The 14,884-nt window shown below is 40.2% G+C and overlaps 1 protein-coding gene across 3 annotated transcripts in view; it reads right to left on the reverse strand.

Annotated features, from left to right (window-relative positions):
• Positions 1-14,884, reverse strand: part of LOC150081448 (xaa-Pro aminopeptidase 1-like) — a 231,893-nt gene that overhangs the window by 114,859 nt on the left and 102,150 nt on the right. For all 3 annotated transcript variants that reach the window (XM_090379308.1, XM_090379305.1, XM_090379309.1), the window contains exon 7: positions 12,147-12,242. In XM_090379308.1, coding sequence (XP_090235434.1) covers positions 12,147-12,242 — 96 coding nt within the window. The remainder of the gene's footprint in view (positions 1-12,146; positions 12,243-14,884) is intronic.

The following is a 14,884-nucleotide window of genomic DNA, read 5'->3' on the forward strand; positions in this document are numbered from 1 at the left end:
AAGTACATGGGGTTTGGCAGACTGCAAGTGGAAATGGACATCGTTGAGATTAGAATTGAGACCACGTATATTTGTGAAATGAATTAGGAAATCCTTGGGAGGTTTAGATCTTTTCGCAGATAAGCTTGTTCTATTAGTTTGACAATTCATGGTGTATTCAATAGTAAGAAAAAGTGGGTGGGACATGCTGTATGAAGTAATGAAATTTTTGGATATGGCGTACATGTGGGAAGAATATACCCAGATCCTTGACATAACGTGGCCTCGACAATGCTCCCCGCATACACACTACTCGGACTCCCTCCAGTCACTATCTGGCAGAGTAGAGGTAGCAAGATTATACACTAGCTGATCCGGAAGCCTCCTAGAGAGTTACCAATAGGTTCGGTCCGGTGTACTAACTAGCGGCCGGCCTGCGAAAACCGTTTTAGAGCTGTACCCTCGAAATGTAAGGAATATTGGATCTCGCCACAACGTTCATCATAACCTCAAGAGTCATCAATCATACTGCATGATGGAAGAGATAGGGAAGGGTTGACCGGAACTTAGCTCTAGAGACTAAACATGGGTTCCACCACTTCAAGCCTCCAATAAGCAAAGTGGTGGTATTTCACCGGTTGATGAGAGTCATCTACCATCTAGTACTGCCTGGTAACATAGAGGGGCGGCATTCCTCCATGTGGTGTGGGCGCCACACCTCGACCCCTGCTTACGTTGGTTCACACCTGGGTGGTCACCCACCATGTGCTTGTGCATGGAGGTTATACCCAGGATTACTAACAGTCCCACCATCGTGAAGGTGCAAGCAGAGGATTTGGTTGTCACAGACCGTCCGGACTTCGCCGAAATTGGGTCCACTTGACTTGAGTGTCACCCGAATATCAGTTCCATCAGCGTTTTAGACTCCCAGGTAGCAAGTACAGCTTGTCTGGCATATCTGAGAGAATGTCTGTGATGGAAGTCTGTTCCACCAACCAACCACCCGCTGGCTAAAGGCAAATTTCCGCACGTCTATCCTACATCTGTCTTTCCTCAATTTGAATTTACGCCCTCTCAGGTGATTATTCTGAGCGAGAGGAAGAATCCCATCAGCATTGAGCATGCTCAAACCATTCAAGGCTTTATACACCTCTATCAAATCACCTCACTGGTGCCTAGTCTCCAGACACTGTAATTTGCAAAACTTAAGCCTTTCTTCGTAAGAGCACCCCTTTGTTCCATTCACTAATCTTGTTGCCCTTCTCTGTACTCGTTCCAGCAGCTCTACATCCTTCTTGAAATGAGGCCTCCAGACCTGTATACAGTACTCTAGGTGTGGCCTGACCATTGCCTTATACAAGGGAATAATCACCTCCTTATCCCTGCTAGAAAAATTCCTATATATCATTGACAATACACCATGAGCTACTCTTGCAGCCCATCTGCACTGCTCAGAGAACTTCATATCTGCCTGCACAACCACCCCCAGGTCCCTTTCATTCTCTACCACTGTCAGTGTAGTACCACAGAGTTGATACATTGCTCTGGGGTTGCTGTTTCCCATGTGTAGTACTTTACATATTTGTGATATTTGTGAAGATGTGGAATTTTGTTTGTCTAGTACCACCATGGTCTTTCAAGACGTCATGTATAGGCAGGTCCATGGCACAGCCATGGGTTCCCCTATTAGCGCCGTTTTGGCCAATTTGGCCATGGAAGAATTGGAATCAAGGATCTTTAAGGATTTGGAATTTCCCATACATAAATGGAAAAGATATGTTGATGAAACATTCACCATTATTCAGAAGGGGAGAGAAGATCAAATACTCAATGTACTTAACAGCTTCTCCCCGTTTATCCAATTCACCTCAGAGGTGGAGACAGAGAGAACCCTACCATTTCTTGACGTGTTGGTGGTCAGAGAAAGATTTAGGCTTAAGACCAATATTTTTAGGAAGCCTATGTGCCGGGGTCAGTATACCCATTACAACTTGGCACAGACCAGCCAACACAAAAACAGTGTAATCAAGACTTTAATTGATAGGGCGGGGTCCCACTGTACCACCTCAGAGGATAAAGATAATGAGATTATCAGAGTCACAGCAGACCTTAAGAAATGTGGTTACCTCCAGAGTGCCTTGGACAGATTCATTAGGGGAGTGATGTCTACCCGTAGTGAACCGTCTACCCCTGTGAACACTGCATACATTCCTTACTATCCGGGCCTTACGGAACGCATCGCGAATAGTTTGGGGGTGTCAAATACGCTGTGTGCAACTACCGGGATGGAGGTTGCACACAGTGATATCAAGAGTTAAAGACTCCATACTGAAAGAAGCCAGCAGTGGGGTAGTTTATGAAATTAAATGCCCGGATTGTGAGGTATGTTACGTGGGAGAGACAGGGCAGCGACTTAAGGACCAGCTAGGGGAACACGTGAATGCAATAAAGACTGCAAATTACGGGAAGTCTGCTGTGGCAGAGCTTTTCTGGGAGAAGCAACATCAGATCTCCCCAGAAGATGCTGTCATCACAGATCATGCACAGGGGTTCTGGAACCGTAAATGGCTTGAGAGCTTTACGCATTGGGGCAGCCAGTAATACCATTAATAGAGATAAGGGTGTACATTTACACCCTCTCTTTGAAACGGTTGTCTTGGGACACGATGAACGGTTTCAGGTAGCGCACTCCCGAGCCATTTCCGGTTCTGGTGCGCAAATGGGAAATATCAATGACATTCCTGGGGAACCATGTGACGAATGCCGTGGACCTGCTATTTAAGGATGTGGCATACAGTAAAATGTACGCTGTTGAGAAAGGAGACTGTTGTCTCCGAAAGCTACAGTTGTTACGGTATATTGTAATGTTTAATATTCTTTAATATCTGTTTTCAGTCATATTTTAATTGTTTTTATTTATATATTTTAAATATTTTAAACTAGTTTTAATCATTTTATTGTAAATACAGTGTTTTTAGTTACAGTATTAAAATATTTTCAAGTACTGGTTGGTGTGAAGTTTAATTATTTAACATTAAGTATTTTAGCCTCATTGAATAAAAATGTATGTTTCTCATTAATGGCATGAAAGGCTAATTCTGACGCTACTGGATGAGAAGCGCAAAATGAGGATGTATGCGCTTAACCCGAAAATTCAGAGGAAACCGCATAAATCCTTGGTAAGAAGAGTCACAATCACTGCAAGAAATGTTATATACCAGGTCATTTATTTGTGTTGTGAAAGAGGAAAGAACTGAGTGTTCAGTATAGCATGTAATTTTCATATTGGTCTGGCTGCAATCTTAAATTCGGTATCTTTAAAGAATATGTTAGGCTGCTTGTGCCACCGTTCAATTGTATGGGACAGAAATAAAGTATGTTTTTATGCTACTATTGTTAGTTGGTGTAGTTTTTTGTATCCTATCCTATCCTTAGCTTCTACTCATATACTGCATAGGGCTAGAAGTAAAACCAGAGAAACATACCAACTGTGTGGTACTACACTTAAGGTGGTAGAAAATGAAAAAGACCTGGGAGTAATTGTGCAGTCAGATATGAAGTTTTCTGAGCAATGCAGACAGGCTGCCAGGGCAGGTCATGGGGTTTTTGTCAATGATATATAGGAATTTTGCTAGCAGGGAAAAGGAGGTGATTGTCACTCTGTATAAGGCAATGGTCGGGCCACGCCTTGCGTACTGCGTACAGGGCTGGAGGCCTGATTTTAGGAAGGATTTCGATTTGCTTAAGCTTGTACAGAGAAGGGCGACAGGATTGGTGAGGGAATAAAGGGATCCTCTTACCAAGAAAGGCTTAAGTTCTGCAAATTGCAGCGGCTGGAGACTAAGCACCTGCACGGTGATCTGATTGATGTGTATAAGGCTTTGAATGGGTTGAGCACGCTGAATTCTGATGGGATTGTTCCACTTGTTCAGATTACGAACCTAAGGGGGCATAAATTCAAATTAAGAAAAGACAGATGTAGAATAGATGTGCAGAAATTTGCCTTTAGCCAGCCAGCAGGTGGTTAATTGCTGGAACAAACTTCCATCTGTCATTGTGGTATTCAAGGAGGAATACCACAATGTCATATTTAAGGAGGAACTGGACAAACATTTAGAGGGAATGGTTGTATGAAATTTTTTTTTTTTTTGGCTGATGCTGCATAAGCTCATAAACACCACCTTGTTTGGACCAACCTCATAGGATATGGCTAGCATTAAACAGGGCATGAATGCGCCACGGTAGATGTGCAGACCTTCCCCAATGTGCTTTCTTGCATCACATGCCATTACTACTGCTACTACTACTACCACCCTAATTCGGTTTCTAGTAGCAAGGGGGGTAACCCCAGTTTAAGAATCTGCTGTATTAATATCTGTATTTATGAGACTAAAGCAGATTCCGTCGTTGAATATGTAAATATTTATTGAGAAATTGAGGCATTGAGAAACTGATTAAAGATAATAGACCTTTTTCACAGGTGAATTGGTGATAGTTGTTATAATGCAGAAGCATACCGGTGTTTGTTGGTTTACGATAGATGTTAAACTGGATTTTATGAGTAAGCGTGAAATTTAGAAAATTTAATGACTTAGTATCCGTATTTTCCCTTTCTAATATAAAATGCCATTTTTATATGCAAAATATTAAGAGATAATGACACTGATGTGGCTGCTATTCAGAAAACCCACACAAATGATGATTATCAGCTTTGGACTAGGGGAAAAATACCAGGCTATGATTTAATAGGGGCAACATACTAACAAGCCTATGGTGTTGCAACATATGTATGGACTAAAATCGAAAATGCATACTTACTCTCTGCTTCCATCGCCAATAATATCCATGAAGTAATTATCAAAGTAGGAGAAATAACTGTGAATAACATCTATAAGTCCCCTGCTATTATATGGCCACCATACGTCCTCCAGGCGCATCCCCCACCCAGCTGTCTATTTTGGCAATTTCAACAGTCACCACGCACAGTGGTGATACAGATAGAATAATCATAATGGTCAAGCGCTTGTTAACTGGGCAGAAGAATGTAGCACATACCTCATTTTTGATGCCAAAGAACAAGGATCATTCAAATCAGCTGCCTGGCGGCCGGAGTACAACCCAGATCTATACTTTGTCACCATGGATGAAAATAATCACCCACTAAGAGTGTCTCGAAGAATCCTAGCAGATTTCCCTCACAGCCAGCACCATTCAGCTCTTATAGAAATCAAAACAAACATCCCACTAGTAACTTCTTTCCTCGCCCTAGATGGAACTTCAGGAAAGCAAACTGCGATGCTTTCTCAGGAGATCTTGATAGGTGTTTGGGATGGATTCACCCCTCTCCTGAAAACTACGAGAGATTTGTGGTTGCAGTGATAAGCACAGCTAAAAAGCACATCCTCAGAGGGTGCTGGAAGGAATATATTCCAGGATGGAATGAGACCAGCGAGAATCTGTATAGGGACTTTCTTGAAAGTGGTGATCAAGAGATGGTGGACGAGCTGTTACACAGCCTTGATGCTGCCCACTAAGAAAAATGGATACAGACAGTTGAAACCATTGATTTTAAGAAGTCTAGCAGGAAAGCATGGTTTCTCCTATGCAAGCTGGGAAACAGCAACCCTATGACTTGTGACAATATTCGAGTTACACCAAATGCCATTGCAACACTTATTGTTAGTTATTTTTTTGGTTTTTAGGAGCATTAGCAACTAAGGCCATATTGCTCCGGGATATGCGGTGGTCATTCCCTGACCTTTCCGCATCCTCCGTATTTGGTGGTCACGGGCTCGAATCCCGGTCTAATCAAGAAGCGTGTGCTATGTACTGCTGCTCCTTCCCACCTGGCTACGGAGGCGCCAACACTTATTGTATCCACCTCTACAGCTCCAAATGACTGAGAACACACAATCCAAGTGAAATGGGAACTCAAGGCTCTTACACATGTAAGTGCTCCAGAAACTGAGTACTCCAGACCGTTTTCTGATGATGAAATCACAGCTGCACTTAACTATATGAGAGCAGGGAAAGCCCTAGGTTTTGATGGCATCCATTCAGAATTTCTAATTCACTGTGGAAAATATGCAAGAATATGGTTAGCACCCTTCCTCTCTAGCATACTACAAATGGATGATATTCCAAAACCTCTCAAACATGCAAAAATTATTGCCAGAAAAACCAGCACACCACCCTTAAAGTTGCCGTCCTATTGCTCTACTAAGCGTAAATTATAAACTACTTGAAAGGTTACTCTACAACAAGATCAGTTCCAAAATACTTGAAAAAATTCCCATCGAGCAAGCAGGATTCCGTCCAAACCAAAGCTGTGTAGATTAAGTCTTCTCCTTAACAACACACAACGAGGCAGGGTTTCAAAAACAAATGAAAATCTTGGTGGTCTTCATTGATCTAACTGCAGCTTATGACACTGTTTGGAAACACTGATTAATATATAAAATACATCATACAATACCCTGCAAAACAACTGCCAGACTTATTGATAACATGCTCACAAATAGAACTTTCCAGGTGATAATGGGACACACAATGAGCAATAAAAAGAAACTCAGCAATGGCCTACCTCAAGGCTCTGTCCTTGCACCATTACTTTTCAGTCTTTACATTGCAGACATGTCTGAGACTCACTCCAGAAAGTTTGGCTATATGGATGATTGGTGGCCGACCGGGCTAGCCGGGTGGGTAAAATGCCTGCCTGGCAACCCAAAGGTCGTAGGTTCGAATCCTGCCTCGGGCTTGGATCAGAGTACTGCAAAAATCTTGGGAGGTGCATTATGGCCACAGAAGCCGATGCACCAACAACTAACTAAAACAAAAACAAAACAAATGGATGATTGGGCAATAGCAGTGAGACAAATCAGTCAAAAAAACAGAAGGGATTCTAACAACTAATCTATCACCTTTGGAAAATTCTTTCACAAGTGGAGGCTCCAACCTAGCGCAGTCATGACTGAAGCATCTTGCTTCCATCTCAATAATAAGATGGCAACTAGAGAGCTGAACGTACACTTCGAGAATGCCTGTCTTAACCACAACAAACATCCGAAATACTTGGGTGTCACACCTAACAGAACATTATCTTCCAGCGAACATTTGTCAAGAAAACAAGGAATAACATTCTGCAAAAGCTATGTGGTACAACATGAGGCTCCTCTGCTTCGATCTTATGTTTGTCAGCTGCCGGTCTTGTCTAAGCAGCTCCAGAGTACTGTGCTCCAGATTGGCTTAACAGTAACCACATAAAAAAGGTGGATGTACAGCTAAATAACACGTGCATCATAACCGGAACAGTCAGGTCCAGCCCTACCTTTTGGCTACCTGTCTTGAGCCACATCCCACCAATATATCTCCAAAAAAAATATTACCTCATCAGAGAATACAGAAAAATAATAGACAATCTTAAACTACCAACAGACTCCAACATTCGAGACCTAAGAATAAACAGGCTCTGTTCCAGATATCCACCAATCCCGATGGCTAAAACATAGCAACAAACCAATTTTAACCTTCTGGATACCTAGACACAAGAGTGGCTACAAAACTCCCCTCCCCGATGTCATACCATGCCTTGTATCTCTGAAACACCACCTGGTTTGGACCAACCTCATAGGATATGGCTAGCATTAAACAGGGCATGAGTGTGCCACGGTAGATGTGCAGACCTTCCCCAATGTGCGACTGTGGAGCCGATAGACAGACAATCCAACACATAATAGAGGACTGTGCCTTGTGAGCCTATGAAGGAAACCCTGGAGACTTCCTGATGGTGACTGATACGGCAATTGACTTTTTAAAAAAGTTAAATGTTCATCTGTGATTCGTGTTCCATTTAATTTAATTTTATACTTAATTTTATATCTATCATTCTTGAGCCATATAATTTAATTATATGTGTACTGTACAAGCCATATGATAAATAAATAAATAAATGTAAAATCGAGTCTGGGATGAATATTATTAAACAAATGTAAAACATCTTGGATAGTGCTACTATCAGTAATAACAAGAACATTGTCTAAATACCTCGCATAATATGATACGGGGTAGAAAAGGCATCAAATGTATATGCTCAATCATTGAGAGATAGACCACCGATATTAAGCTGCTTAGACTTAATCCCATTGGCAAACCAAAAATTTGTTTGTATACTTTGTCTCAAAAGGTGATATAGTTGGTTTCAACTAAGAGTTTAATTAAGTGAAAATTTTCTTTAATAGGAAGCTTTGTATAATTAATTGGTATAGAGTTATTATTTAACATATTCCAAAGAATCTCTAATGTGTATTCAAGGTTTACCTTCGTAATAACAAAGTAACGTCCAGTGAGAATAAATTATCATTATCACCAAATCTACAGTCCTTAAGGTTATTAATAATGTATCGTAGTTTTTTTTTTTTTTCCCCAAATTGTATCGCAAATTATGTCTAAAGGGTTTTATAATACTATATACATATGTGACTCAGGAGGAAAAGGCCGAATAGGAAAACTGGTCATGTGCAATTTTATCTGACCAAAAAGTGCAGGAATATTGTATGATCTGGTCTTCAATTCCTTTAACTGAGACATAGTAATGTAGTCATTTTTTCGATACACGGTTAAAGTTTTATTGTACTGATTGACCAAATTGGTAAAAAGTGCCAGGTCTACCTCAAGGTAAGCGGAGGTATCTGATATAATTGAATCTAACTTATTTATATAAGTTAGATTCAATTCACTGTGGAAAATATGCAAGAATATGGTTAGCACCCTTCCTCTCTAGCATACTACAAATGGATGATATTCCAAAACCTCTCAAACATGCAAAAATTATTGCCAGAAAAACCAGCACACCACCCTTAAAGTTTTATCAAGTATTACAACTGTATCTGCTTTATCTGCTCTCTGAATGTCTTTATTTTCCCGAAGTTCACGTAACGCTTAACTTTCATGTCTATTCAACTTAGGAAGTCGCGTTTCTTTTATGTTAATCACCACTTTATTAACTTGTTGAATAAATAAATCATTTTGTGGGACATTATGAAATCCAAATTCAATATCTATTATGAACTGTTTTTTAGGCAGCTTGCAAGGCAGAAAATTATAATTTAATCCTTTGGATAAAAGTGAAATCAGGTCCTGCGATAGTGTATATGAGGAAAGGTTTGTAACCTGTTGATATGCAGGAACGTCGCACATTGCGGTGTTCAAGAACTAGCTGAAGCATTCTGATTGTGCGTTAGCACATCATATGCATGTGGGGGGTCGCCAACAAACTCATATGCACTTGGTCCAAAGCTTGCGACAATGTGTTTGAATTCGCATGAACCTGTCCTGATACTCCCAATTGTGGTGACTGTGACTCGTCTTGCCAAAGATTTACGTGGTTTCCTCTGAATTTTTAGGTTAAGCAGCATGTGTCCTCAGTTCACGCTTCTCATTCAGCAACGTTAGAATTAGCCTTTCATGCTGTTAATGAAAAACATACATTTTTATTCAACGAGGCCAAAATACTTAATGTCCAACATAATTATACAAGACTATATTAATTGCAGAAACCGTCGAAATTAAATTACATGAGAATTCTATTAATGTTTGCTGGCCATATCTAATCTCCAATTCATGGTCTTATTCATGCTCACACATACTCAGTAATTTTCATTCCTGTGATCATGACATAGTCAAAAAGCATTGTCAGCTTCAGGAAGGAAAATCGTTTTTAAAATGTACGTTAACTTTTTAAAATTAATTTTTAATTGTGTTCAAATTGATTTTTTAATTGTGTTCAAATTGACTTTTTAATTGTTTTCAATTTATTTTTTTACTGTAATCATTTTGCATTAATGTTTTATTTGTTTTAATTCTGGAGAGTATCATATGGAAGTATTGTATGTATCATATTGAGGTAAGCTTCTCTTATTCTTTTACAAATATTGATATCAATGTAGAAAGTATTGAGCATCATAGCTCTGGTTTATACTACCAACTTTAGAATAGAGATACAAAATTAGGAAATATACAAAAACTATAGTACTTTCATTCATACACTGGTGTGCAAAAATTAAGGACCAACACTATTTCTAAAGTTTACAACCACAAAATGAAATGAAACAGCCTGTGGCGATTTGCATAACTGTGGCTATTCAGTAGAAAGCTGGTGCACATGCAAAAATCTGAATCGTGATGAGAGGGCTAACATAAACAGATAAAAGCAGCAGTTATGTGCAAATTACCGAATGGTGAGCACGATTGTTACAGACCTTCGACTAATTCCATACAGTGCTATAGACAACAAAATGGCCAGTAGACAACATCTGGATGATTTTACCCCGGGTCGAATAATTGGGAAGGTCAATTTGCGAGGAGTGTGGCTGCAGAGTTCGGTATCGCCCATAGCATCGTCTCACGTGTGTGGTCAGCCTTCAGAATGACAAGTACAGCTGTTCGAAGGACCAGTGGTGGTCATCCACGAAAAAAACGCCCAATGATAACTGCTATATACTCCTTCAGGCCAAGAGGGACTGACACCAGACAGCAGGATCCATTGCAAACCAGCTGCACGGGATGTAAGATATTGCGGTTTACTGTGGCCAGGCGACTCCACAAAGGTGGACTGTTTGCCCGACAGCCAGTACACTGTGTCCCTTTAACACCTGCCCATCAGAGACACCACCAGGCGCCTCCATAGCCAAGTGGGAAGGAGCAGCAGTGCGTAGAACACGCTTCTTGATTAGACTGGGGTTCGAGCCCATCACCACCAAATACGGAGGATGCGGAAAGGTCAGGGAATGACCACCGCATATCCCGGAGCAATATGGCCTTAGTTGCTAATGCTCCTAAAAACCAAATAACAAACAATCGGAGACACCATTTACAGTGGTGTATCGAACACAAGGACTGGACAGCAGTGCAATGGGGTAAGGTACTCTTTACTGATGAGAGTAGATTCAGTCTCAGCAGCGATTCTGGATGTCAGCTCATCTGGCGAGAGGTTGGCACATGGTATCACCCCGCAAATATCACTGAAAGGGATCGATATGGCCATCTGTCATAATCTGTCATAATTAGCCAAACAATGTTTGTTTGGTTGGTTTTTTTAGGAGCATTAGCAACTAAGGCCATATTGCTCCGGGATATGCAGTGGTCATTCCTTGACCTCTCCGCATCCTCCGTATTTGGTGGTGACGGGCTCGAACCCCGGTCTAATCAAGAAGCATGTGCTGCGCACTGCTGCTCCTTCCCACCTGGCTACGGAGGCGCCTATCGATATGGCAGTCGAGGTGTTCTCGTCTGGGGAGGCGTTATCTTGGATGGACATACACAACTCCAGATACTGGAAGGCGGTACTGTAACCAGTGCACGCTACTGTACTGAGGTAATCCTTCCCCATGTGCTTCTGTTCCGAGGTGCCGTTGGCCCCGAGTTCGTGCTTATGGATGATAACAACACACCCCATCGCGCTACAGTTGTTGAATGTTTTTGGAAAGTGAGGACACTGTTCGTATGGATTAGCCTGCCTGTTCCTCTCATCTAAATCCCATCAAACGCATATGGGACACTCTGGGGAGACGCCTAGCGGCATGTCGACACCCACCAGAAAATGTTCACCAGCTGAAGGTGGCGCTGACAGAGGAATGGACGATGTTACGACAAGAACTTGACAACAACATTGTTCTAAGTATGGACAGGTGGTGCAAAGCCTGCATCAACATTAGGGGTGGCCATATCTCCTATTGAGGGCCACCTCTTCCCTTTGTTCCATCATTGGCAGTGATGCATCTGTATCATGGCAGCCAGTGCTATGTTGCCATTTTTGAATAAAGGACTTCTGTACCATTTTGTTTCCGTTTTTGTGTCGGTGTTGTTTCCTTCATCATTTCTGTACTTCACGAGGTCCCTTTGGTATGCTATTCCCATATCCAGGCCACTCCTATGAGAAGCTGCAGGTGAAAACCTGACTGGTCCTTAAGTTTTGCACACCAGTGTATGAAGGTATGATCAATATTGCTATTAAAATTTAATTGTATATAATTTAATATAGCTAATATATCCATCGCTTTATTAGAATGATTTTATTTATTGATTTTCAAAGAATTTTTTTTCATTCTATCTAGTAGATAATATTGATATCTTTAAACAGCAAATAAACAAAAAATATGTTATATACTTACATGCAATATCATCAAGGGCAGTCAGAATGGTACCTTCTATTTCCCATTGCTTCAATGTGTTTCGTAATCCTTCTACTTTTTCTTGCCATGATTTTCCTACATAAAATAATATCAAATTTAAAAATGAGTTGGGGTCAACTTGGCACTAAAAAAATTTATTTCAGCATCTAAATGATTATTTGTTTATGGAAGTGTGGATATTAGATTTTTAACAAGATATAGTTAAGACTATTAGAAATATTTCTATACATGTTCAGTTAAAATGTTTTTAGAACATATATAATTTTATACAATGTGAATTATTTTAAACACAATTTTATATGTATGGTAAGTGAAATACCTGACAATGTACTGTGGAGCCCCAACATGCGATGGTAATTCATTCCACAAAACCCATTGTATGTTTAAAATATTGTAAGTTGAAACCAATAATACACTGATTTCTTGTAATTTGTCCCCCTTGTAAATAAATAGTCATAAAACATCTTAAAATAAAAAAACAAACAAACAAAAAACAGACTTGAAATGCAGAGCTGATGAAATCAATGGTGGCGTAGTGGTGGTGGGACTATATCAAGCGTATGCATCTTTTCAGTCTTTTGTTCCTACTGGCAAAGAAACTGTCCAATTGGACTGATTTTGACGACTGTTTTGTAGCCTCCTGAAGTCCAGTGTCACTCTCCTTAATTCTCTTCAACTCTTGTAGCTCCTCTGTTGTTAGTTCACACCCATGAGCATGAATAAGGTCCTCCACCAACCTCCAGACCCATTGATTTACCAAGCGTAACAATATCATTTGTCAAAGCACCATCAGCTTCAAATCCAGCAACGTTATGAATAATTAAAGGCCAGATCTTTTTCCAGGCTGAATTTAAGCACCTGGTGGAAACATCATTCCAAGAACTTACAATCAGCCTCACACAGACCAGCATGTTGAACTTCAACCTCCAAAAATCTTTGAGGGTGAGAGCACTTTCACCTGAGGCCGCTGCAAAGCAACTTGCGAACATTTTCATGGTGTAGATTTTCTTGACGTTTGCAATCACTTGCTGGTTCGGTTACAGAAGAGGAGTGGTGTTGGGTGGCAAAAATTTGACTTGAACAAAGTCAAATTGTACCTGACGAGATTGAACACGTTTGGGATCATGCCTGGTGCATTATCCAGCAGGAGCAGTGCCTTCACAGGAAGCTTATTTTTCTCAAGATAACTCTTCACTGAAGGACAGAAAACTTCAAGCTCCCATTCATTAAAGACATATCCTGTAACCCAGGCCTTCTTGTTACTGCACCAAAACACTCCCAGCATGCAACTGTCGACCTTTTGTTGTTTAAATACTATGGGGTGTATTAGAGTGATACACAAGCAAAGGCTTCGGCTTAAAATCTCAAGAGGCATTGGCACCCAACAGAAGAGTAAGCCTACCTTTCATAGGCTTATGCCCAGGTAAACTAGCCTCATCCTTAGTGATGTATGTGTTCTTGGGCATTCGCTTCCAGAAGAGGCCGATTGCGTAAATGTTAAAAACCTGATGGGGAAGATAACCCTCCTGATCAACTAACTCTTGGAATTAAATTTTAAAGGTCTCAGCTGCTTCATTATCAGTACTGGATGCCTCTCCATGCCTTTCAACACTTTTGATATTTGCCCTTTTTTTTTTTGAAGTGCTCGAACCAGCCTCCGCTGGCTTTAAAGTCTTCAGAGCACACAGCACTGCCACTGGTTGACGGAGCTTGAAGTTTCATATCATCATAGATCTGAAACAATCGTACGAGTGACGTTTCGTGTGCCACACGTTGAATGATAACATTGTTGAACAATAACAAAGATGCTAACTGGTCAAGAACAATCATACGAGTGATGTTCCACATGCATCACACGTCTGAAAATTTCCACCCATGTATCGTTCCAGCTATATCAGAAAGCTATCGGTACCTGCAAATATCATTGGTCCCTAAGAATATTGGATGTCGATGTCATTGTAAGTCGAGGCCCTACTGTATAAGAAAAGTAACTTTTCAATATAAGACATCAGTAGCCCAGATATTGCTTTGTAAATCTTTGACAAATTCCTTTGATGTATGTATTAAGTAATTTCTAAATTATTTTGTAGTCAAGAAACTTCTTAGTAAAATTTTTCATTTATTTATTATTTTTTTTTTGAAAGATAAAATTTATCAGAACTATTTAGGATTAACCTCCCTTCCCAAGGGTCAATGAAAACTAGATAAAATTTATCAGAACTATTTAGGATTAACCTCTCTTCCCAAGGGTCAAAGTACCTTTGGTAGGGTAAAAAAAAAACTAGATCATCACTGGTAATTACAATACTTGGGAATGGAAATGTTGGTCAAAATTTTGGATCCAAATACAGGCACTCTCCGACTCGACTTTATGTAAGTTTTTGCTGGCAGGTGCAAACTTAAAAAAATCCTAGAAACGTATTTTGTATCCGGCAGGAATAAATGGAAGTATCGTGAAAATATCGCAATGTGAACCCAATAACGCATTGTTTTTTTGGTAATTCGTTCCAAGACCTCGGAAGTTGAAATTTTCGCTATATAACTAAGCTATTTATCTCTCTAAAAGGTCATTTTTATAATGGAGAACTACCCTTTCATCATTATTATATGTTCCATCATAAGAATCAATTTTGAACAGCTTTGTTGATATTTTACTAAAGAACATTTCTGGAGGTCACGACCATAATAGAATAGAATTCTATTCTATTTCAATAAAA

Source organism: Mastigoproctus giganteus, chromosome 8 (genome assembly GCF_048544385.1).
Source record: "Mastigoproctus giganteus isolate SK-2022 chromosome 8, ASM4854438v1, whole genome shotgun sequence".
NCBI lineage: Eukaryota > Metazoa > Arthropoda > Arachnida > Uropygi > Thelyphonidae > Mastigoproctus > Mastigoproctus giganteus.